The sequence below is a fragment of the Stegodyphus dumicola genome, chromosome 12, assembly GCF_044657685.1.
Source record: "Stegodyphus dumicola isolate Sdum_Otavi_A_Nest chromosome 12, ASM4465768v1".
NCBI lineage: Eukaryota > Metazoa > Arthropoda > Arachnida > Araneae > Eresidae > Stegodyphus > Stegodyphus dumicola.
In genome coordinates, this window is record NC_140779.1 from 113,591,069 (window position 1) to 113,615,290 (window position 24,222).

Sequence of the window (24,222 nt, forward strand, 5' to 3'; positions counted from 1 at the left end):
AATTTTCACAGGACTAGTTTCGATGGTTTTACCGAACCATCATTGTTGTTTGACGTTTAAATTAATACTTGTTTGGCTTGTTATTTTATCTTAATTAAGCACTTTGTTATAAATTCTTGATACCAAATAGAGGTAAAGTACCACTTTCAGAAAATAAATTAATATGTAAAATCTTTACATCTGTCAGATCATTGTAATTTTTATACTACATAAAGAAATGTGAAGAAAGAAATATTTAATAGTTATAAAATTGAATTTCAGGAATTTTTTTTTCGTGGCAACAATGAAGAATCCGAAAGAAAATTAAAATGGCTTCCTTGTCATCAAACAGATTGGTGAGCAAACGGCATAAATGGTGTTTCTCCTTTGCTTCCCGGTACGTATATTTGGCTCTAGGATATGAATTTACTTAACAGTTACTATATTATAAAAAATTCCAAGCTGTTATTTTATGAGAATTATTTTCTCCGAGATATTTTGCTTCATTTAATAAATATCGGGTTTTTAAATAGAACGAAAACAGATCGGCTTTCTGAATTGCCTGCCCCTCCAGGTTATAGTTCATCTCTAGGACAAGTTCATGCTGAAGCCAGCAGAGAAACGGATGCTAACCTGATAGTTAAAGTAAATATAATGCTGATACATTTAAAAGTCTGCATATCCATACAAGTTTATTTTTTGTGTCGTCTAAATCAAACTAATTAGTTAATGTTCTTTATTTATTTAGAAATCCTGGGATATTGCATTGGCTCCTTTGAAACAAGTTCCAATGAATCTGTTTATAATGTACATGGCCGGAAATTCTATTTCAATATTTCCTATAATGATGATTGGCATGCTGTTTGTTCGATTAGTTAAAGCGTTGTTAACGATACAGTCTAGTAAGTATTCTTATTAAGTAAATGGGGGAACTACTGCTATATGCGTCCTCAAGTCGCCATATTTCTCGTAAAAAATGTTTGGCCATATCTATCTAAATTTTTTGTCTACATTTCGAACTTTAAGCCTAAAATGTCTCCAAGTACGTGGTTTTCGCACATGCATAAACCATGTTTTGAACACACAATTTAAGCTAAAAATCCAAAACAAAAACAAAAAATTTAGATAGCAAAAACGTAAAGTTTCTAACCAAAAATATTTGACAAGAATCCATGTACACATCGATATGTTTTAACTTAAGAAAACATCTACAGATTGCACAATCTAGGCAATGAACGAGACTTAAAAAAATCTATGAATTGCACAATCTAGGCACTACGCTCTAATCAACAAAATAAAGTAAAATAAATTTTGAACAATTCAAAAAAACAACAATAACGACAGAAACTCGTAGTAAAAAAACAATGAACATGACATTCTACAAAATAAGAACAAGAATAAAATAAAATGCACTTACCATGAATGAATGCTTTTTTGAACAGCAGAAATACCAATTTCATACCGCCTTTAATATGCCGCCACGTAATCACTATCCTATTTATATGACAGCCAGATACACTATTCAGAAAATTCATACTATGGTTCACAAATGTTCAAAACCTTCTTCTAAAACTTTGTAAGATTTTTGTCCGTCCGAAAAAATAGTTGTACCAGGCTCAATCCACATTTTAATATACTGCGTCAGGGTTTCCCTACTTCTATCATGCACAGGCACTAAAAATAATCTCCCAGACCCTCTTTCTACACCTCCAAATACCCACTGCCCCTCAACAGGATGGTCACGATGATATTTCCTTTTGCCGAACTTCGATTCAACAACTTCCACCACTTTATCTTTCCCTCTTATCTTCTCAGACACAGAGCAGACTCATTAACAACTCCGACATTGTACCTTTTAATACTAAATTTCCTTTGCACACAATTTAAAATACGCGACTGAAATCTTGTCATCACGTTTCTGATTGCAACATAGGCCATTTCAAAACATGCACGGCACGAACCAACGAGTAATTAAACTACTCCAGCAAAAGATCTTTCAATGTCTACAGGGTTGCCATACAACATGCAATCATGCCAAAAACCAGCGCTGAACACATATCGCCACATTTGGTGATATTAGGACGCATATAAGAATAGAGCCGTAAATGGTACGTATGTAATTAAATAATGCAAATAAAAGATTCTGATACTATCATAATTTTATATTGGGTAATTAAGATATAAGTTAATTTATAGAGTTGATAAATCTTGCGTTCGAGACAGATTGGTTTATGTAGCATCAGAATAAAAGAGGTTCATATTCTGCTTTTGAACCATTGGTCATTAACCTTTTAACTGTCAAGTTATTTTGATGGTTTGGGTGCAAAAATTGTCAATTTTTTTTTTTTTCTCAAAAATGAAATGTTTGCCTCGCAGTCAAAAAATTTTTAAAATGTCGCGCACTTTGAACTTTAACCTCTATCCTTTGAAACCTTCAGTAAAATGCTGCCATCTGTTGAACTGAAGCCGAAATAAACTTCTCACGATATATATTTGGGTATAACAATATGATGCACTAAAACAAAAATTAGCCCGAGCCATATTCGGGCATAACATTTTGGAGTACCAGTGCTGTGATCAAGATTATTTCAGGCATGACAGTTAAAAGGTTAATGCTGAAATTTCTGTACATCAAAATAAAATAACGCTATGAAATGTTGTAACTGACAGGCTCCCGATATAGGTATTGCTGTTCACAGTTAATTGATGATAAAATCTTTTGGCAAATCTTTGGAATATGGTAACAGGTAGTTTGGGGACATTTTGGTAAGGCGATAAAGGTTACTAGCTAGGACTTTAGCAGTGTACATGATAAAGTAAGAGTGTGCGCAATGCCATTTTTGTGCAATTCTGGGATGGTTTTTTTAAGTGAAAATAGGTTGACGTGTACATGGATACCGTGTATGTGCAATTCTTAAAAACACGGCAAGCAGTTTGCGATTCTGCACTTTCTCCCAATTTCGCATCTAATCTTTGTCATGATTAAGCACTTTTGTTCCATAAAAGTTCTAATATAAGCGTAATTCGGCTAGCAGATTGTTGGAAAAAAATTTTGAGTATAAAAAAAAAAAAAAAGTGCCTTTACTTTGTGAAAACAAAATGGCGTCCAAACAAAAACTAGCAGGTTGCAGTAGCAGGGTTGGTCGCCAAATTTTCGCCAAAAAATCGCAAAGTTACCATAATCCAAAGATTAACCAAATTATCTGCCTAAGATTTGGGTATTATATTTTTTATCAGGATAACAATCCTAAGCACATGACCCTCAACTTTAGCCTTTGGTGTATCTATAATTGCCCCAAAGTTCTGAAAACACCACCTTAGTCACTAGATTAAAACCTGATGGAACGCGTTTGGAGAGAATTAGAGGTTAGTGTATGAAGATACAACATAAAAACTAAAACTGAACTAAATACAAAAATGATGGAAGAATGGGGAATTATTACCCCTTCCCCACCTCAAAGAAAAAAAAAAAAAAAAAAGCTGGCGAACTACTCTATGCCCAAACGTTTGAAAGCTGCCTTAAATGCTGCAAGATATCCTTCAATATCCTAACAGAAATACTACAATACAGTCAAAAGTCGTTAATCCGGACTCGTCGGGACTTCGGCGATTCCGGATTATAGATCATCAGTTTAAATCTCATAAGATGGCATGCAGAAATTCTAAAAAAAAAAAATATGAAACCATAATTTATGAAATAAAGAATAATTATGATATAAAGGGTATCAAAATTTACAAAAAAAAAAAAAAAAAAAAAAAAAAAAAAAAAAAGCTTAATATTTATTTGTTTACTTTATTAAACATTTCTTTCAATGTAAGTTGTTTAAGTTGCTTCGTTTTATGTGATAGTACTTTCTCTTTAATTCTCTAAACAGACATAATTTCTTGTTCAGTTACAAAGTTCCGCTGTTCAAGTCCCGTTAATTGCTGTGCCGAGAATACCAACTAACTTGTCAATCAAAATTTTTTCGTTTTCACTAACCTCTCTGTCACATTCTTCATGTCTTTATCCATTTTTTGCAGCAATTCCACTTTCTGTTTGTTGGACATTGAAACATACTTTCGTTTTGTAGATCCTTTGGAAGTTCCAGCATCGGAAATTCTATTTGACATAATCGAAAGTTCAAGTTTACTTTTATAAAATTGCTCTTACAGTCTGCAAAAAATAATAAGCGGGATCCAATTCGAAGTTTAAGGAACAACGCAATCATTAACATTAACTGAAATAGATAATTAGATAATTTTAGCTTATATCGTCCGTTATACATTAAACGCACACGCGAAAACGTATTCTGCACTTGCGCACACGCATATGCGCAGTAGTCAAGGTTTTACGCGCACGCGTAAAACGCCTGTCCGCATGTGCCAACGCTTTGAGATTATATTATTTGAGTCCGGATTATAGATCATTCCGGATTATGGGTGTCCGAATTAACGACTTTTGACTGTATTTAATAATATGTGCAGATTTCTTTAAAGCGTACGAAGACTTATGCGAGTTAACCTTTCTGTCATTTTTTTATTATTGATTTTTTGTAAAAAAACCTTTTAAGTATGTTCATAAAATAACTAATGTATTTTTGATAAGCAATATGGATATTATTAAAAAAATTCTCATTTTCAAATACAGTCAAAAGTCTTTAATCTGGACTCGACGGGACTTCGGTGATTCTGTATTATAGATCATCAGTTTAAATCTGGTAAGATGGCATGCAGAAATTATAAAATTAAAAATATGAAACTGTAATTTATGAAATAAAGAACAATTATGATCTAAAGGGTATCAAAATTTGCAAAAAGAAAAAGCTTAATATTTATTTGTTTACTTTATTAAACATTTCTTTCAATGTAAGTTGTTTAATTTGCTTCGTTTTTTATGTGATAATACTTTCTCTTTAATTCTATAAACAGACAAATTTCTTCTTCAGTTACAAAGTTCCCCTGTTCAAGTCCTATAATTGCTGTGTCGAGAATACTGACTAATTTGTCAATCGAAATTTTTTCGTTTTCAATAACATCTGTGTCACTTTCTTCGCTATCGAAAGCAAATTATAATGACGAGGAATTTGATTTAAATCATATCAAAGACGGAGTACATCGAGATGAAATACTACATTTAGTAAGGAATTATAAGCCAAATAAAATAAAAACATCTGCTCTGAAGATAAGGATAGTGCTGACAGATCAACTTCCAATTCATTGCGCACCGCAGAGCAGCGTGAAATTGATAAACAGATTTCGGAATGGTTAGAGAAACAAAGGATATGCCTTTATCCATTTTTTGAAGCAATTCCACTTTTTGTTTGATGGACATCGAAACATACTTTCGCTTTGTAGATCCTTTGGCAGCTCCAGCATCAGAAATTCTATTTGACATAATCGAAAGTTCAAGCTTACTTTTACAAAATTACTCTGTTTGCAAAAAATAATAAGCCGGATCCAATTCGAAGATTAAGGAACAACGCAATCTGCAACATTAACTGAAATAGATAATTAGATAATTTTAGCTTAGCTTATACCGCCTGTTATATATTAAACGCGCATGCGTAAACGCTTATGCACATGTGTGAACGCATTATGCTTTGAATGCGCAGAAAGTTTGTAGCTTTGAGGTCCTGATTATAGATCGTTCCGGATTATGGATATCCGCATTAACAACTTTTGACTGTAGTAATTTTTATTAATAAATAAAGCAATCTTTCACTGAAACTCGTAAGTGCACAAACACTGTTGGAAGCCACTATATATATAAACGGGTCAACTAGAATAAAAAAATTTAGGTACTTTTCCGTTTCGCTGGCGCAAATCTCGCCAAGCAGACTTTATTGGCGACAACATACAGTATAGACATAAAAAATATAAAAAAATGTTAGTTCTAAGATTTCCTTTTTTTTTTTTTTTTTTTTAAAGGCATAAACATTTTAATATCGCTTAAAATTTTATAAAAAGCCAATAAATAAAGACAATAAATTTGTAAAAACACATTAATTTAAGAATTCACTATGCTTTCATGGTTCAACATCCTGATTCGCCGGTTCCTATCACGTGACCCCAAGCGATCTCATCTCACGTAAACTACTCTACAAAAATCTAATGCTCTCGGTAATTATCTACATTAATTTCAAGTTAAATCTTAATTTGGAACTCAAGTTTAAATGCAAGAAATATTTCAATTCATACAAATAGCTTACTCAAAAATTATGTAAAACTGCAGTGCTTTACTTCGCTAATGCATTCTCATTAGAATTGATGAATTTTAACCCTTGACTTTACCTTTTCTATATTTTTGGCTTCGGGTAAGCGATGTGACTGCATCCTAATTGACTTAATTACCGAAAATGGCTTTAGACATAAAACTGAACTATCTGATAAAAATTCTAAGTAATTATATGCCAGTATTGAAAGAAACAATCAATCTGATAAGAAAAAACTGCGACTTGTTTTGCAAATGAGGCATATCAAAGACGTTTTGAAAATGAGGCATTAAATCATATCAAAGACGGAGTACATCCAGATTAAATACTACATTTAGTAAGGAATTATAAGCCGAATAAAATAAAAACATCTGCCCTGAAGATAACGATAGTGCTGACAGATCAACTTCCAGTTCATTGCCCCCCCCCCCCCCCGCGCAGAGCAGCTTGAAATTGATAAACAGATTTCGGAACGCTTAGATAAACAAGGGATATGCCTTTATCCATTTTTTGTAGCAATTCGTTTTTTGTTTGATGGACATCGAAACATACTTTTGTTTTCTAGATCCGTTTTGTTTTCTAGATTAAACGTGCATGCGTAAAAGTATTACGCGCATGCGTAAATGCCTATGCACATGCGTGAACGCATTATGCTTTGAATGCGCAGAAAGTTTGTAGCTTTGAGGTCCTGATTATAGATCGTTCCGGATTATGGATATCCGCATTAACAACTTTTGACTGTAGTAATTTTTATTAATAAATAAAGCAATCTTTCACTGAAACTCGTAAGTGCACAAACACTGTTGGAAGCCACTATATATATAAACAGGTCAACTAGAATAAAAAAATTTAGGTACTTTTCCGTTTCGCTGGCGCAAATCTCGCCAAGCAGACTTTATTGGCGACAACATACAGTATAGACATAAAAAATATAAAAAAATGTTAGTTCTAAGAATTCCTTTTTTTTTTTTTTTTTTTTTAAAAAGGCATAAACATTTTAATATCGCTTAAAATTTTATAAAAAGCCAATAAATAAAGACAATAAATTTGTAAAAACACATTAATTTAAGAATTCACTATGCTTTTATGGTTCAACATCCTGATTCGCCGGTTCCTATCACGTGACCCCAAGCAATCTCATCTCACGTAAACTACTCTACAAAAATCTAATGCTCTCGGTAATTATCTACATTAATTTCAAGTTAAATCTTAATTTGGAACTCAAGTTTAAATGCAAGAAATATTTCAATTCATACAAATAGCTTACTCAAAAATTATGTAAAACTGCAGTGCTTTACTTCGCTAATGCATTCTCATTAGAATTGATGAATTTTAACCCTTGACTTTACCTTTTCTATATTTTTGGCTTCGGGTAAGCGATGTGACTGCATCCTAATTGACTTAATTACCGAAAATGGCTTTAGACATAAAACTGAACTATCTGATAAAAATTCTAAGTAATTATATGCCAGTATTGAAAGAAACAATCAATCTGATAAGAAAAAACTGCGACTTGTTTTGCAAATGAGGCATATCAAAGACGTTTTGAAAATGAGGCATTAAATCATATCAAAGACGGAGTACATCCAGATTAAATACTACATTTAGTAAGGAATTATAAGCCGAATAAAATAAAAACATCTGCCCTGAAGATAACGATAGTGCTGACAGATCAACTTCCAGTTCATTGCCCCCCCCCCCGCGCAGAGCAGCTTGAAATTGATAAACAGATTTCGGAACGCTTAGATAAACAAGGGATATGCCTTTATCCATTTTTTGTAGCAATTCGTTTTTTGTTTGATGGACATCGAAACATACTTTTGTTTTCTAGATCCGTTTTGTTTTCTAGATTAAACGTGCATGCGTAAAAGTATTACGCGCATGCGTAAATGCCTATGCACATGCGTGAACGCATTATGCTTTGAATGCGCAGAAAGTTTGTAGCTTTGAGGTCCTGATTATAGATCGTTCCGGATTATGGATATCCGCATTAACAACTTTTGACTGTAGTAATTTTTATTAATAAATAAAGCAATCTTTCACTGAAACTCGTAAGTGCACAAACACTGTTGGAAGCCACTATATATATAAACAGGTCAACTAGAATAAAAAAATTTAGGTACTTTTCCGTTTCGCTGGCGCAAATCTCGCCAAGCAGACTTTATTGGCGACAACATACAGTATAGACATAAAAAATATAAAAAAATGTTAGTTCTAAGAATTCCTTTTTTTTTTTTTTTTTTTTTAAAAAGGCATAAACATTTTAATATCGCTTAAAATTTTATAAAAAGCCAATAAATAAAGACAATAAATTTGTAAAAACACATTAATTTAAGAATTCACTATGCTTTTATGGTTCAACATCCTGATTCGCCGGTTCCTATCACGTGACCCCAAGCAATCTCATCTCACGTAAACTACTCTACAAAAATCTAATGCTCTCGGTAATTATCTACATTAATTTCAAGTTAAATCTTAATTTTAAGATTCGAAAATTCTATTTGACATAATCAAAAGTTCAAGCTTACTTTTATAAAATTGCTCTTACAGTCTGCAAAACATAATAAGCCATATCCAATTCGAAGATTAAGGAACAACGCAATCTTCAACATTAACTGAAATAGATAATTAGATAATTTTAGCTTATATCGTCCGTTATACATTAAACGCACACGCGAAAACGTATTCTGCGCTTGCGCAGGCGCATATGCGCAGTCGTAAATGTCTTGCGCGCACGCATAAAACGCCTATGCGCAAGCGTCAATGCGGCGCATGCTCAGAAAGATTTTAGCTTTGAGGTCCGGATTATAGATCATTCCGGATTATGGGTGTCCAAATTAATGACTTTTGACCGTATAGTTAAATTGAAACCTAAACTCTGAGAGAACTGAAACTTTTCTGACTTAAACCAAAACCGTTCTCTTAACAGATTGCCATATTGGATACATGCAAACTTTTTTGCTTGGATACCATTTCATTTTGTTGCGCTTTCTTCCTTTCGCAATAGTATTAAAAAATGCAAATGTTCTGGAAATGAACACAAATAGAGTGCTAAGTGATTGTGGCCACAAATGCCAGTTTAAATAAAAATGAAGGTTTAATCTACCTCAACTGCCAAACTTCTTATTCATTGTGGATTGGCATTTCAGTATTCTATGTAATCAGAATTCTTCCTCTTCAATATGGATCTACGTTGTATGCCTACATTGCTACATTTCTATGTCTTCAGTGTTCCTGCATCAGTACTTCTAAATTTTGCTTTCATCATATATATATATCATGATGAACATAGAGTAGCATTGATGCATAGACATAATAGTTTTTAAGGTTTTTGTTAACATATTTCGTCTTGAAAGGCACATTCTTAACTTGAACTATAAAATGCAATGGGCATAATATGAATGCTTGCTTTTTATTAAATTTGTGCCTTTTTACATTGCCATGACAATACGTTTGATGACAGAGAGGTAAGTGGCAATTTGAAAAATGAAACTCCATTTATAATGAACCAACGCAAAATGCCAAAATGAAATTAATAGCCCTTCTAGAAAAATGGCCCCATTGGGCTAAAAATGAGATACTTAGTATATTCAATTTTGCATTTGTTACCATTTTTATAAATTGATTTATTTAATAAATATGTATTGTGTGATGTTTAATATACAATGAATTAATAATTTTGCATTTGTTACCATTTTTATAAAGTGATTTATTTAATAAATATGTATTGTGTGATGTTTAATATACAATGAATTAATATTTAAACTTTAATTGATAATACAAATTTTTGACACAAATAGCAGCTTTAATTTATGCAAAAAATTTTTAAATTACATGTTTTTAAAACTTTTCCATATTTATTCCACATTTGTAATATTTAGTTTATACATGTGTATTCAATGATATTTTTTATTCGCTAATAGTAATTAGCTCTGAAAATTTACTATAAAGTCAAAAACAGATGTAATTTTTTTTTTCTTTCCTTCAACATGTAGCATTTAAGCTTATAGAAGGAGGCCAAGCTGTCCTTCAAAAAATTGTGTACTTGTTTGGAAATCTGGTTTGCCTTGCTTTAGCACTTTATAAATGCTCTTCAATGGGATTGCTTCCAACATATGCTTCAGATTGGTTAGATTTTGTTCAGCCACAGCAGGTGAGAAATAAAGTTTTTACTATAATTACTGTACATAGCCATACATTTTTAAGCCATATTCTGTAAGTAAACAGTGGAACTTTCAATGCAGTATACAAGGGGAAAAAAAAAAAAAAAAAAAAAAAAAAAAAAAACTTTCTTAGTTGAAGTAGATAAGTAAATTTGGTGCATTTCTGCATTAGCAAGAAACAAAGAATTACTCTTGTGAACATGTGTAAGAAATAAACTGTTACTGATCTGTTTATGTGCAAAGAATAGATGGTAATGATATAACTGGTTTTTCATAATTGCATTGTATCAGTATAGTGGATTTTCATTATAAAGTACTCGTGTATTCAATACATACAATTTTTAGTCTTCCATGAACTGAAAAAGAAGCTGTAGGTAATGTTTGAGGCATTATTAGCTGCAGCTGCTGACAGCCAAAGGAAAAGAGTAATATAGATATGAATAAAAATAAATAAATATGAATATATTTCTGTAAAATATGAATTTTCTGGTTCGCTTAATAATAAATAGTATATTTTGGCTTGTTTATTACATAATTGTATTAAATATGATTATTGATTTATAAATTAAATAAGTTATGTAGTATTAAGTTATTATTTTAAATAAATTTCTGAGAAAATTGTATTAAATACTATAATAAGTACAAATTTATATTGAATTCCTTCTATGTATATGTGTGTGTTGATTTTGACAGTTGGAGCTGTAGGAGATACAGTGAAAAGTCGTTAATTCGGACACCCATAGTGACGCATGCGCGTAAGACCTTTACGGCTGCGCATATGCATGTGCGCATAATACGTTTACGCATGCGCATTTAATGTATAACAGGCGGTATAAGCTAAGCTAAAATTATCTAATTATCTATTTCAGTTAGTGTTGCAGATTGCGTTGTTCCTTAATCTTCGAATTGGATCCGGCTTATTATTTTTTGCAGACTGTTAGAGCCATTTTATAAAAGTAAGCTTGAACTTTCGATTATGTCAAATAGAATTTCCGAGCTGGAGCTTCCAAAGGATCTACAAAGCGAAAGTATGTTTTGATGTCCATCAAACAAAAAGTTGAATTGCTGCAAAAAATGGATAAAGGCATATCCTTTGTTTATCTAACTATTCCGAAATCTGTTTATCAATTTCATGCTGCTCTGTGGTCGGGGGAGGGGAAACGCCGCGGCGCGCAATGAATCTGTCAGCACTATCCTTATCTTCAGGGCAGATGTTTTTATTTTATTTGGCTTATAATTCCTTACTAAATGTAGCATTTCATCTCGATGTACTCTGATATGATTTAAATCAAATTCCTCGTCATTATAATTCGCTTGCGATAGTGAAGAAAGTGACACAGAGGTTATTGAAAACTAATAAATTTCGATTGACAAATTAGTCGGTATTCTCGACACAGCAATTATAGGACTTGGACAGTGGAACTTTGTAACTGAACAAGAAATTATATCTGTTTATAGAATTAAAGAGAAAGTATTATCACATAAAACGAAGCAACTTAAACAACTTACATTGAAATAAATGTTTAATAAAGTAAACAAATAAATATTATATAAATATCACAAATACAAATCAAATAGTTTTCTGGTTGCAATTTTCTAATTTCGACTATGCGTAATGTATGGTTTACGCATGCGCGCGTTGAAACAAATGTTTAATAAAGTAAACAAATAAATATTAAGCTTCTTTTTGTAAATTTTGATACCTTTTAGATCATAATTGTTCTTTATTTCATAAATTATTATTTTTTCATAAAATTCATATTTTTAATTTTATAATTTCTGCATGCCATCTTACCAGATTTAAACTGATGATCTATAATCCGGAATCGCCGAAGTCCCAACGAGTGTGGATTAATGACTTTTGACTGTACTTGAAATTAATTGAAGGCTGGTAAGCTTGTTGAAGCCAAGTTCCAGTCTGCTGTAGCTAAACTTGGAGTTACTGTATTTAATATAAACTATAGTACATATCCAAGAATTAATGTTTATTTAAGTGTTAACAATTGAATAAGTACGCGTGCAATTAATGTACTTGTATACAGTACAAAGTCCGTAATCCGGATGTCCATTATCCGGAATGATCTATAATCCAGACCTTAAAGCCACAAACTTTACGCATTCGCGTAAAGAATGCGCATACATTACACATGCACATTATGTGATGCTAAAGCAAAGTTTAAAGTTTATAAAATTAAACATTTAGCAGTAGTAGCAATAAAAGCTCCCTGAGATACTATGATGTGCAGACATTGAAGACAATAAGGAAGTTTCAAACTTAACCAATTTATTAACAATATAAAATAGAATAAAAACACAGTAAGTGGTATAATCATTATTCGCATATTTGGAGAAAGAAATATATATTTATTGTCTATCAACCCTCATCTGATCTCACTTTATGTACACTATATGATCAAAATTCTGGAAATCCCTGGCAGAAGCAGATTTTATCACTAACATCAGTGATAGCTCTGATAGTAATGAAAAGAGATCTGCAAGTTTACAATAGTCACTGCAAAACAAAAGATACAACTAAATTTTATAAAGAAAGTAAGTTCGAAATTTTTCTGCAATGTTAATATATTCCCCATTGTAGAGTAAATGATGTCATAGTGAAGTGGAAATCTGAAGATACTATGACTTATTATTCAGACATGAATGCTTAATGAATAGAAAATGACAATTTTGTGCAATTTCATTTGGATATACAGTGGATGGACAAAAATATGGAAACACCTTGTGAAATGCATGTTTGAAAAGAAAGATTGAGTTTAATGAAATATGTAGGTGGCGCTGGCGTTTTTGACTACTGACGCCACCTATACAACTTCGTAAATGTGCTAAACAGTTCAGTTGTTGTCGGAGTACTGTTATGTGAGGTTGTCATCGCATTATGTCAGAGTTAACAAACTTCGATCGTGGGCAAATTGTTGGAGCACGTATGGTAGGTGCTTCCGTAAGCAAGGTAGCCAAGGTGTTTAGTGTTTCAAGAGGTACTGTATCGAAGATTTATTCCGCATATTTGAAAAGCGGTAAAACATCATCTGCTAAATCACAGCGCGGACGAAAGTGTGTCCTGAGTGATCGTGACAGACGATCATTAAGGGCAATTGTGACGAAAAATAAGAAGACCACAGCTGCAAAAGTTACTGCTGAAATGAATGTTGTGTTACCGAACCCTGTGAGTACCAAAACAATTAGAAGGGAGCTTCATAAACAGGGAATTGCTGGCCGTGCTGCAATTGAGAAGCCACTCATCAGTGATGCTAATGCCCGTAACAGGAAAAGGGGGTGTTTAAATCATAAAGCCTGGACTATAGAGCAGTGGAAGCGAGTAATATGGTCTGACGAGTCTTCTTTCACATTGTTTTCCACTTCTGGCCGAGTTTACGTCTGGAGAACGCCATCTCAAGCCTATAATACAGACTGCTTGTTGCCAAGAGTGAAACATGGCGGGGGTTCTGTTATGGTTTGGGCAGCCATATCATGGTTCTCTGCTAGCCCCATGATAATTGTGTCAGGGCACATGACTGCCAAGACTTATGTGAACAATTTGGCCGATCAAGTTCATCCCATGGTACAAACTTTGTTCCCCGATGGTGATGGTGTCTTCCAAGACGACAAAGGCCCTGTTCACACAGCTCACATTGTCCAGGACTGGTTTTCTGAGCACGAGGATGAGTTGTCCCATCTCCCCTGGCCACCACAGTCACCAGACCTGAATATTATCGAACCTTTGTGGTCTACATTGGAACGGAAAGTGCATTCTCGTTATCCACCGCCAACATCGTTATCTGAACTTGCCACCGTTTTGCAGGAAGAATGGTATAATATTCCCTTGTCAAACATACAGGAACTGTATTTATCCATTCCGAGAAGACTGCAAGCTGTTTTGGATGCCAACGGGTTTCCTACACCATATTAAGCAAAGAAACATGTTTTTTTTAAAGGTGTTTCCATATTTTTGTCCAACCCCTGTATCTCGGGTATATGACGTTGAAGGAGTGCCAGTTGGGTCGATTTCACCACTATAAGTATTGCTTCCCTTGAAATCAAACAAGGTAGGATCATACTGAATATTATGTTCAGTACAATACCTTTCTACATCATTTGGTTATCGTAGTCTTTGATTAGATCCCCTGTCAAAATAATACACATCTGTACGAGTGCCGTCTGGCCTTGGAACAGGTTTACGAAGCCAAGTTACTTGTCTCAATGTAGATCGTTCAATGGTATCGGTTCTTTCCTCTATTTCAGGAAAATAGCCAACTGGAGTATCAGTAGATTGGAACTCTACTCTTTCTTCAGATTCCAAATCAGGAAGGGTGCCCAGTGCAGCTCCACTGCCACTTTTCTGCATTCCAATTTACTCTTTAAAATTAGCATTTAGGGTTTCTACTACCTTTTGCTTATTTTCCAACTAAATCTTGTACCCTTTTGTTCTTACACTGTAACCAATCAATCAACCCTTTGTTGCCTTTGGATCAAGCTTAGAATTTCTTTTAGCCTTTGGAATTCCCACATAGGCAATCGTTCCAAATGTCTTAAGGTGACATACTGATGGTTTCCGCTTAGTGTACAATTCGAATGGGGTTCTATCTTGGCCCTTATGACAAATTCTATTAAATGAATATGCAAAATACATTACTGCATCTGACCAAAATTCAGAACTCATTCCACTATCATGTAAGATTGCACATACATTGTTGAGAGCTGTTTGATTAAATCTCTCACAAACTCCATTCTGTTCTGGAGTATATACATCTGTAAATTCGTGCTTTACACCATTTTTATTACAATATGACCTGAATTGTTCATTATTATATTCTCACCCATTGTCAGTCCTAAAGTATTTCAAAGATCTTTCAGCACGTGCTATATGCCTTTCAAATACTTCAAACACCTGACTTTTCTCCACAATGGGGTACACTACCACATAACGAGAATATTTGTCAATAAAGGAAACGAAATAACGTTCATTATTCCTACCTGGAATGTTAATAGGTTCCCATACATCAGAAAAAACCCTTTCAAGCGACCTCTTTACTTGAATACCTTCTAAGGGTCTATAGGAGATTCGTCTTTGCTTATTGATTTGGCAGTGTTCACAAAACAAATTAGGTGAGTGCTTTAACACAGGAAGACCTCGAACTGAATGTCTTTTACTAGTCCTGACAATAGAACCATAATTTATATGACCAAACCGACCATGCCATAATTCACTATTGTTATGCTGAACTGTGGATGCCTCAAATTTTACAGATTTGCCCCCCTTTTTCACTATTTTCGGGAATACATGATAGTTACTTCCTATCAACTTAGCTTTGTACAAGTTTTCATTTTCATCATCAGTAACTTTAATTTGTCCGTTTTTACCATAAAATCTTGCTCCATTGATATCCACCTTAGGTCCAGATATTAAATTTCGTCTCAGTTCAGATGAGTATAAAACATCCTTAAGCAAAATAACTGTATCCCCAAATTTCATTTTAACAGTACCCTTCCCATGAATTTGAAAAGTTACCCCATCAATAGCTACTAGCATATTCTCATTTTTCACAGGAGAAAAAGTATCAAACAATTCACTATTTTTACAAAAATGATGAGATGCAGCAGTATCAAAAATCCAACTATTATCATTTTCCTCCAAATTGTTAACATTAGCTTGAGCTATAAAATGGGACTGAGCAAGGGAATTATTTTTACCTTTACTCAACTTGGGTTTATTCTTACACTTAAGAGATGTTTTATTACTACTAGATACAGCTGAGGAAACAGAAGAAGCAGGCGAGGGTGATCTGGAAAAATTACCTTTCTTTCTACAGTATTTTTGAATATGACCTGGATGGCCACATTTATAACACTTGAGCCCTTTAATCTGCTTAAATTTGTGTTCACAGTGAGTACTTTGGACTTCTATAGTCTTATTGGAGTTTTCCCTATCTATCTCTCTTAAACTAAGACGCGTTTCCTCTGCTAGTATTTCAAGTTCAACATTTTTAAATATGAACTTTTCATCTGGCCACCTCAAAACATTCTGAACTACTTGATCATATTTATCTGGAAGGAATCTAAGAACTGAAAACATATGCATACATCTCTTACAGCCTGATTAATATCAGCTAACTGTTCAGTTACGCATTTTAATCTAAAAGAAAAGAAACTAATACTTTCATTTGGCTTAATTTTACAATTTAAGAACTCTGAAAACAAGGACATATGTCTAGACCGATAATCTGGCTGGAAGTATTTGGCAAGCGTATTCCATGCCACTACCGGGTCATCAATTTCACTTATCAAGTTTCTATATTCAGGGCTTACATTCATATAAATTAAAGATAATGCCAAACGACTTCTATTTTGATAGTCGGCAATAATTTCTTTTGTAATACCCTTAACATCATTTAAATCAGGACAATTTTCAATACCTTTAACCAAAAGCCATGCATTTTTTTCATTTAAAACAAACTTCATATCTTTAGACCATGTAAAGTAATTACATGCCTCAAGTTTAGCAATATTATGCATAACATTAACAGTAGCCATATTTGAATTTCAACAAAAACCGCCCCCCCCAATCTCTTAAGTCTTAAATTAACTTTAAACTTCAAAAGTCTGCACTAAAAATAACTCAGGGGCTGGGCACATAACCAAAATGATGCTAAAGCAAAGTTTAGAGTTTATAAAATTAAACATTTAGCAGTAGTAGCAATAAAAGCTCCCTGAGATACTATGTTGTGCAGACATTGAAGACAATAAAGAAGTTTCAAACTTAACCAATTTATTAACAATATAAAATAGAATAAAAACACACAAAAATAATAAATTTAAACAATATCAGAGTCGTAGAAAATATATAATATAATCATCATTCATCAAATAATATTTTTACCTGGTCTCCAAAAATACTGGCATTCAATACAAACAAAATGTCCTAAACAGAAATTATGCGGCCTCAAATGAAATTGGCTACATATTCAATAAGTCCATGATCAATGGTCAAGAAAGCACCTGAAATTTAAATCAAGTTCTTGAAAGCACTTAAATCCGGCCTAACTCCGTTTACATTAGTTGAATATGAGGAATCGCCGCTAACTTATTTTAAATGCCACCTTCATGAAGAACATGGATGCCACCCACGACAGTCACTCACACTGTAGCCTCTGGAACCAAGGAACTTATTCAGGAACAGTCATCTTGTGGACAGGAACCAAGGAACTTATTCACCGGACTGCATGCATCCTTCGCAAGGGGCTGGAAACTGCACACCCAAGTGCCAGGAAAGCAGGAACTAGAAGGGCTGAGCCAGAGCGACGCGAGATACTTATACCAGATGTAGGCATGATGTCATCTCACGGCAACCAATCAGCTATCGGCACGAATCGGCTTTCCAGATGACGTAAAATCACGTTTCGTTTTTGCATCTTAATTAGGTTGAAACAGTCCATTCTCAACGCAAACAGTGGGAGTAAGAAAAAGAAGTAGAAGTAACTACTGTATTACGTTAAAATAAGAACTAAGCCTAATAAACATTTCGAGGAGGAAAGATGATGTAGTAAAAGGGTTACAACAAGTCATATTTTTCCAACATTATGGATGCTTTACGCATGCGCACGTTGAAAGAAATGTTTAATAAAGTGAACAAATAAATATTAAGCTTTTTTTTTTTTTGGTAAAATTTGATACCGTTTAGATCATAATTGCGCTTTATTTCATAAATTATGGTTTCATATTTTTAATTGTATAATTTCTGCATGCCATGTTACCAGATTTAAATTGATGATCTATAATACGGAAAAACTCCTAATTTGGAATCGTCAAAGTCCCGACAAGTCCGGATTACAGGTTGTACTGTATAGGTTAATGTAATCAATTAATCAAATGCTTTTATTGCAATCAAGTATTCAAGTATATAACTAATATTCAAGTGTATAAACAGTATTCATATAACATAATCATGCATCTATTGTATCAACACATGTGAGTACTCAAATAATGCAAGTTGCCAAGTAAATGAATGTCAGTAAGTTTAATATATTCAAGTGTTGTAATTTAATCAAGCTCTCAGGTATATAACTAATATATCCATGTAACTTAATCATGTATTTAGTGTATTAGTGCATTTATCTGACAGATCATATTTAATGTACTATTGAAATATTTGATACATTTAAGAATTATGGCAACATGCACTGAGAGCATCACCAATTATTCTAACAACTAATGCCTATGTATTCATCTAGCTAATGCATTCATGTAATATCATCCAGGCTCCTGTTTGTTCAAGACTTCATAGAGAAACAAATTCCCGGGCATGGGATATATACCTGTTTACCTTTGTTAGACATCAGGTGTCCTCATGTCTGTCACCTATAGCTAACCTTATTCAAGTGTTACAGAATGAAGGATTGGACATTAGTCAGATTAGTGTTTCAGATGATTCTAAGAAATTAGAAAGTAAGACTTCTGGTGATTTTTCTTCTAGGCAAAGGAAAAAAAAAAAAAAAGTTGAAGAACCCTGGTGTATAACTACCATGAGTATTACAGACTCGAGTGCTTGTCCTTCACAGACGAATGCTGAAAAAAGGGTTGGATCACTTCTTCAAAATCCGCAAAGCTTACTCCTGTGCTGCCTAATTAATCCGAGTCCATGAGAGAATCAGCAAAGACGATATCCTCCCCAGCAAGGTTTTGGATTCTGTTCTCATCTCGGAAGAAAACATGGACAGTCTGGATGATTCTTCACCAGGGTAGGATAACAGCATGGAAGTTTCAAGTGACTCTATTGCTGATTGTAAAAAAGAAAAGACTAGCCCTTACTATTTCTCCAAGGAGGAATAAACTGGAGGTTACTTGAAGGAAATTAGAACTTCTAATTCAAAACAAGGATCAACACACAGTCCTAAAATGCATATTTTGCACTCAAAATAAGTTGTTTGCTTGTCCTTGGTTTTAGCGCCCACAACGCATCTTTTCCTACCTTTATTACCTTTTCTGTCAACCTAAATTTTCGGAAAATATCTTCCACTTAGATGGGAAGGTGGAGTGTATGGTGATTTTGGACAAATTTGTAAGTTTTTAAGTAAGCTCTCTTAGCCATGGCTAACAGAATGAAACTGAATATAACCCCAGCACATGTCCCAAAACTTCTTCAAAAGGCATCCAGAAATATTTCATCCTGAAACCCTGTGTAACATCAGGTTTATATTAGAAAACTTCCTGTTTTTATAAATCGAAAAACAGTGTCCGTCACGATGACCGGAAAGTGATAAAGGAAAGACCCCCCATTGGCGGGATATCCGTTACTGATCACGTCAATATATACATTATATGTAAAGTAAATACATAGTGCCTGAGTCATTATATATGATGATCATTCAAGTTATTATATATAATGACTATTAAATCGAGTAAGAAAAACAAAAACGCTGGCTCTTTCCTGAGAAATGCGAACGAATAAGACGCATTGCGCGTCGAGAAAGCTGATGGTATTTCCCCTTCCATAATAATGTTACTTTTTAATTAACCAGGAAAGCTTAAATTTCAAAATAAATGGAAAAAAGGACAACTGGTCTTGAGTTTTTCCATCACGGGTGTTCGGCAACGTTACACCTGCTACAGTCAGCTGAATGCACTTTCCTAACATAAAAAGCAAATAACATAAATGAAAACGATCTGGATGCACTTACCCACATTCTAATAACGAAAAAAGCGAAAAAAAAAAAAAGAAATTTTTAACGAAATAAACAAAAATGCCTGTGTCCTTTTAATTCACATGCGCACTAATAAAGAGCCTTGATGCCCAGTTTGTTTATACCAATAAATCTATCAAGACCAGAAGCACAAAACAGAAACTAATGCTAGTACATGAAGGTCAAATGCTGTAAGAATCAACCCATGTGAAAACAAGTATCATTTAGCTCCATCTACTGGCTTTTAAAAATTCAAATGTATCGTTCCATTTTAAAGTTACGTATACATGACTCTGCGCTGGTAGGAGTAAAATTGTTGCGTCGCGTATATGGGACGCTGGTCTTGAATGGGTTGAATCGTGACTGTGCACTAACTATCTTCATGAAGATTGAAATTCAGTTCAGTACCTCCAGATCAAAAGAAGAAACACTGTTTACAGTTGTCATCAAAGGCTTAACTGAAGATATTTGCACTAGCAAAATTAAAACTGAACTATACGAAGCTGAATATCTTGTTATTAAGGTTACCCAATTCATTAGAAAATTAAATAGAGATGAAACTTCCAGTATCCTTGCTTCATTGAAGAGAGATGATATTAGAAGTATTTACAAGAAGCGTATGATCCTTAATCTTAGGGTCTCAATCAGAAAATATCATAGCAACCGAAATTTCGTGATATGTTTTAGATGCCAATGGATCAGACTTTTTTGTAGTAATATACCATGATATCTGATCTGCAGTAAAGGCCATCTGACATACACTTGCACTCTTTCTAAAGATGAAAAGCCCACCTGCATCCAATGTGGAAAAAAATCATGTGGCTTCATTCAAAGAATGTCAATTTTATCCTAAAATTAACAAGTGAAACACAAGAAAAGAAGGTTCCTGAGCCGCCTAAAAAACCATATAAAACTATTTCTAAACAGAAGGAAAATCTCCCTGTCACGAACTCTGTTACACATGCGCCGAATGTTTCACCTGAACCATTTTGGGTATATGAATCAAATGTTGGGAGTTGAAACAGACAAAGTTAAAAATATCAGCAGATTATTGAAATTTGTAGAATAATTCAAGGAAAAAGAAGTTGGATGATGGAAAGATGGAAAATTAATTTTCCTTTACTCACAGTATGGTGACTGATTAAGTGCTGGGCTCAATAGATGGCAACACAAATCAGCAGTCTTCAGTGCAGTTTGTAAGATTACTTTGATTTCTCTCAGCTTTGTGAAGTTTTGCAGCCCCCTTTTACACTCCTTCCTCAGATTTCTCCCCTGCAAGACTGTCACATCCGGAACTATATGACGTCATATGCCCAAAGGCATAATTTCATCCAACCGGCATTATTGTGTTTTAGCGCAATAGCTCTGGTCGTACAATGGATTCTGTCTGTCTATCTAGCGCCATTAATTCCTGCTGTAGTTGACTAAGCAAATGGGTTATTTACAAAACCTCCTGTTTTTACTAAATGTTTAAGTATAGTTTTTGCATGTCAACCTAGATTTTTTTTTAAAGATTTTATATTTTTCTACATAATTTTTGTTATTGCTGTGACAGTTTCATAGTGAGAGACCAAAATACTTTGTTGATGTGTATAAAGTCTGATAATGCCAGATATGACGTGTGTAGGTGGTAATACAGTTGCTGCCTGCCAATATAGATTCAGCTAGAATTTGTGTTTGAATAATCATATGGGACTTCAAATTGTTTGAAGCAGCAGAACTCTGGCAGACAGCATTCTGTGCATTTATTCTGGATTGTTTGGCAGAGTTTCCTTAAAATCTGATAATATGCTGCAGTGTTTGTTTTTGCTTCTCATAACATGAAGTCCACTAGCAAAATGCTGTGTCTGTTCTAAAACATGGTTGTCATAATCTTGTATTTGTTTTATTGGATATGATAGTTTCCCTTCCTCATAGTGTCAAATAAAAAATAAAGCACTGACAATTTATTCAGTTTGGCTTCAGTAAGCATCCTTGGAACCTAATATTACACCTGAACTTCTGAAAAATGTACAGGTAAAGATTCAGAAAATATGAAGACTGTTTTCCTGTACTATCCTAAATTTCAACTATTATCTTCAGTTTTAACAGAATAATAATGTATATTATATTGAATTGTTAGCTATACACTTTTTACATTCATATTTTTTCTTTCTTCTAGAGAATGGAGTTTGGAGGAGGAGGTCTTATATTATCTTCGTAGCAGCGAAATTTTCGATATGTGAATGTATAGCTATATCTCTCTCTATATATATAACAGATTATTTATTAGTTATAAAAATGAACTGGAATCTATATATTGTGGTTGTAATAAAAAATGTTTTATCATTTTTGTTGTATATAAAAGTGACTGAATGAGAGAGAATTGAATAAATAATGTTTGAATACTGAGTAGAGATTTGTGGTGAAAATAATTTTAAATTTATATTACTCACATTTTTAAGAACATTAAAAAATATGAAGATTGTAAGAGAATAACAGCATCTCTTTTAATAGAGATATGGTAAGTATTAATCTGCACATTGTACTTGTATTTGAGAAAATAATTGAGGCTTTTTATTGTATCCAGAAGGTCAAAATATATATATTCAGAGCATCACAATTAGCTTTATTGGAGAGATAAGGAACACTTACTATCAAAGTTCAAGCATAAAGGTTATCTGCATACAAGTTTGATATTTCATTTTTGGTCCAGATATATCTACTGTCGGTAACCTAAGGCATTGTAAATAGTTTGATAGAATTATTCAGCATGCATATCCTTTTTTGTAAGACTTATAATTATTCAGCTATATCTAAGGTAAGACACTTTCAAGTCTGCCAATGATCTTTCTTAATTTTCACATAAATGTTTGTTAAATCTCATTTTATGAAGTTATGATTCATCTGATCATATTTGCTGCATGCGAAAATAAAAAAAAGGTTGTCTTTTTAAACTGCCAATTTTCACATCAAATGGATCTATGGTACACATGTACTTGCATAATATAGTAAGTATAGAGTATTTCTATATACATATTGTTGCGTGTGTACGGGTTCGTTATGAAATGAATGCACAATTCCGATGCAAAATGAACAAAAAAATTATTATTATCACAACAAAAATGCTTAAATCTTCTCAAATTATCATGCAGTATTACAATACCTCACAGTAGTTATCTTTTAACTACTCAAATGTCCAATAGAACGTAATTCAAAACAGCTAAAGAACGCTAATCCGCGAATTCGCTATAATCAACAACGGCAGTTTTCTAAACAACAACAAACTAAGCAACTAACTACAAACTGAGATGTTTTCCTCCTTTTATAAGATTTTAAAATCACGCGCTAGAATTTTCCAGCACTTTCTCGAAATCAAAAAGAGATATTTATTTATTTAACGCACGCGCTCTTGTATTTTTAATTTTTCCGGCTTAGCTTTCTTTTAATATTCGTGACGCGCTGCACTGTGCGAGAAATAAAACCATTTAATTTATAATTGAACTGACATTAGCTTTTTAAATACCAAATTCGTAACAATATATAACCATTCACGAAAAGTTGTCTTTTCCAAATTTGAATTTCCAAATTCCAAGTCTTTTCTGGTAGATTCATTGAAAAATATTTTACATTCATTTTGGATCAAGATGTAGTTATTATAATAGCAGTGTATTACTTATCTGTAATTTGTTCATAAGAAAATCAAAATACATATATTCTTGAATTAATAAAAGTATTCAGTGTGACTTCTATAAATGTACTTGATACACCCCCCCAAAGGTCTCAATGAAGTTTCCTTCATATTTTAGCATAAGATTATTAGACCTATATTAAAAAAGATATTTTGGAAGATCATTGGAAATCTTAGCGTAACGAGGAAATGGATGTGCCATTTTTCTTATCAGTAATCTTTGATAAGGATTGGCTGTTATTTTTATTACTCAGCCAAAAAAAATATTCTAGTTAATAATTGGGAGTATTCTAATTAAAGAATCTTTACTATAGTAATATAATTCAGATTCAGGCAGTAGGATGAAGGCTAATAAAAAAAAATAAAATAAAATAAATAAAAAGATTCCTTCATAAGGAGTGTACAAATGAATTTCCTGTCTTCAAACCAATAACAGGAAAGTCAGCTAATTAACACAAACATTCTAGATACAAGTATTAATACTGTACAGAGATGATATGAAATAAAAGAGGCAGAAAGCACCA

General features: G+C 33.2%; 2 protein-coding genes across 4 annotated transcripts in view; one reads left to right on the plus strand and one right to left on the minus strand.

Annotated features, from left to right (window-relative positions):
• The window catches only part of LOC118189728 (neuroguidin-B-like), a 177,968-nt gene that overhangs the window by 92,551 nt on the left and 61,195 nt on the right, over positions 1–24,222 (minus strand). The gene's annotated exons all lie outside the window — the stretch shown is intronic.
• On the plus strand, positions 4–22,419 carry EMC4 (ER membrane protein complex subunit 4). Of its 2 annotated transcripts, XM_035360391.2 has the most exons (6): positions 114–132; positions 262–376; positions 513–624; positions 728–881; positions 10,169–10,326; positions 22,190–22,419. In XM_035360391.2, exons 2-6 carry the CDS (start codon positions 309–311, stop codon positions 22,229–22,231), a joined length of 534 nt encoding a protein of 177 aa, XP_035216282.1. In that variant the 5' UTR covers positions 114–132; positions 262–308; the 3' UTR covers positions 22,232–22,419. The 2 variants fall into 2 exon arrangements, with proteins under 2 accessions (XP_085662938.1, XP_035216282.1); XM_085806812.1 differs by lacking the exon at positions 10,169–10,326 and having other exon boundaries at positions 4–132.

Coding starts and splice junctions, on each gene's coding strand:
- EMC4 (XM_035360391.2), top strand. CDS start 309: ATGGCTTCCTTGTCATCAAACAGATTGGTGAGCAAACGGCATAAATGG. Junction 625..727: donor ATGCTAACCTGATAGTTAAA/GTAAATATAATG, acceptor TTATTTATTTAG/AAATCCTGGGATATTGCATT. Junction 882..10,168: donor GTTGTTAACGATACAGTCTA/GTAAGTATTCTT, acceptor TTCAACATGTAG/CATTTAAGCTTATAGAAGGA.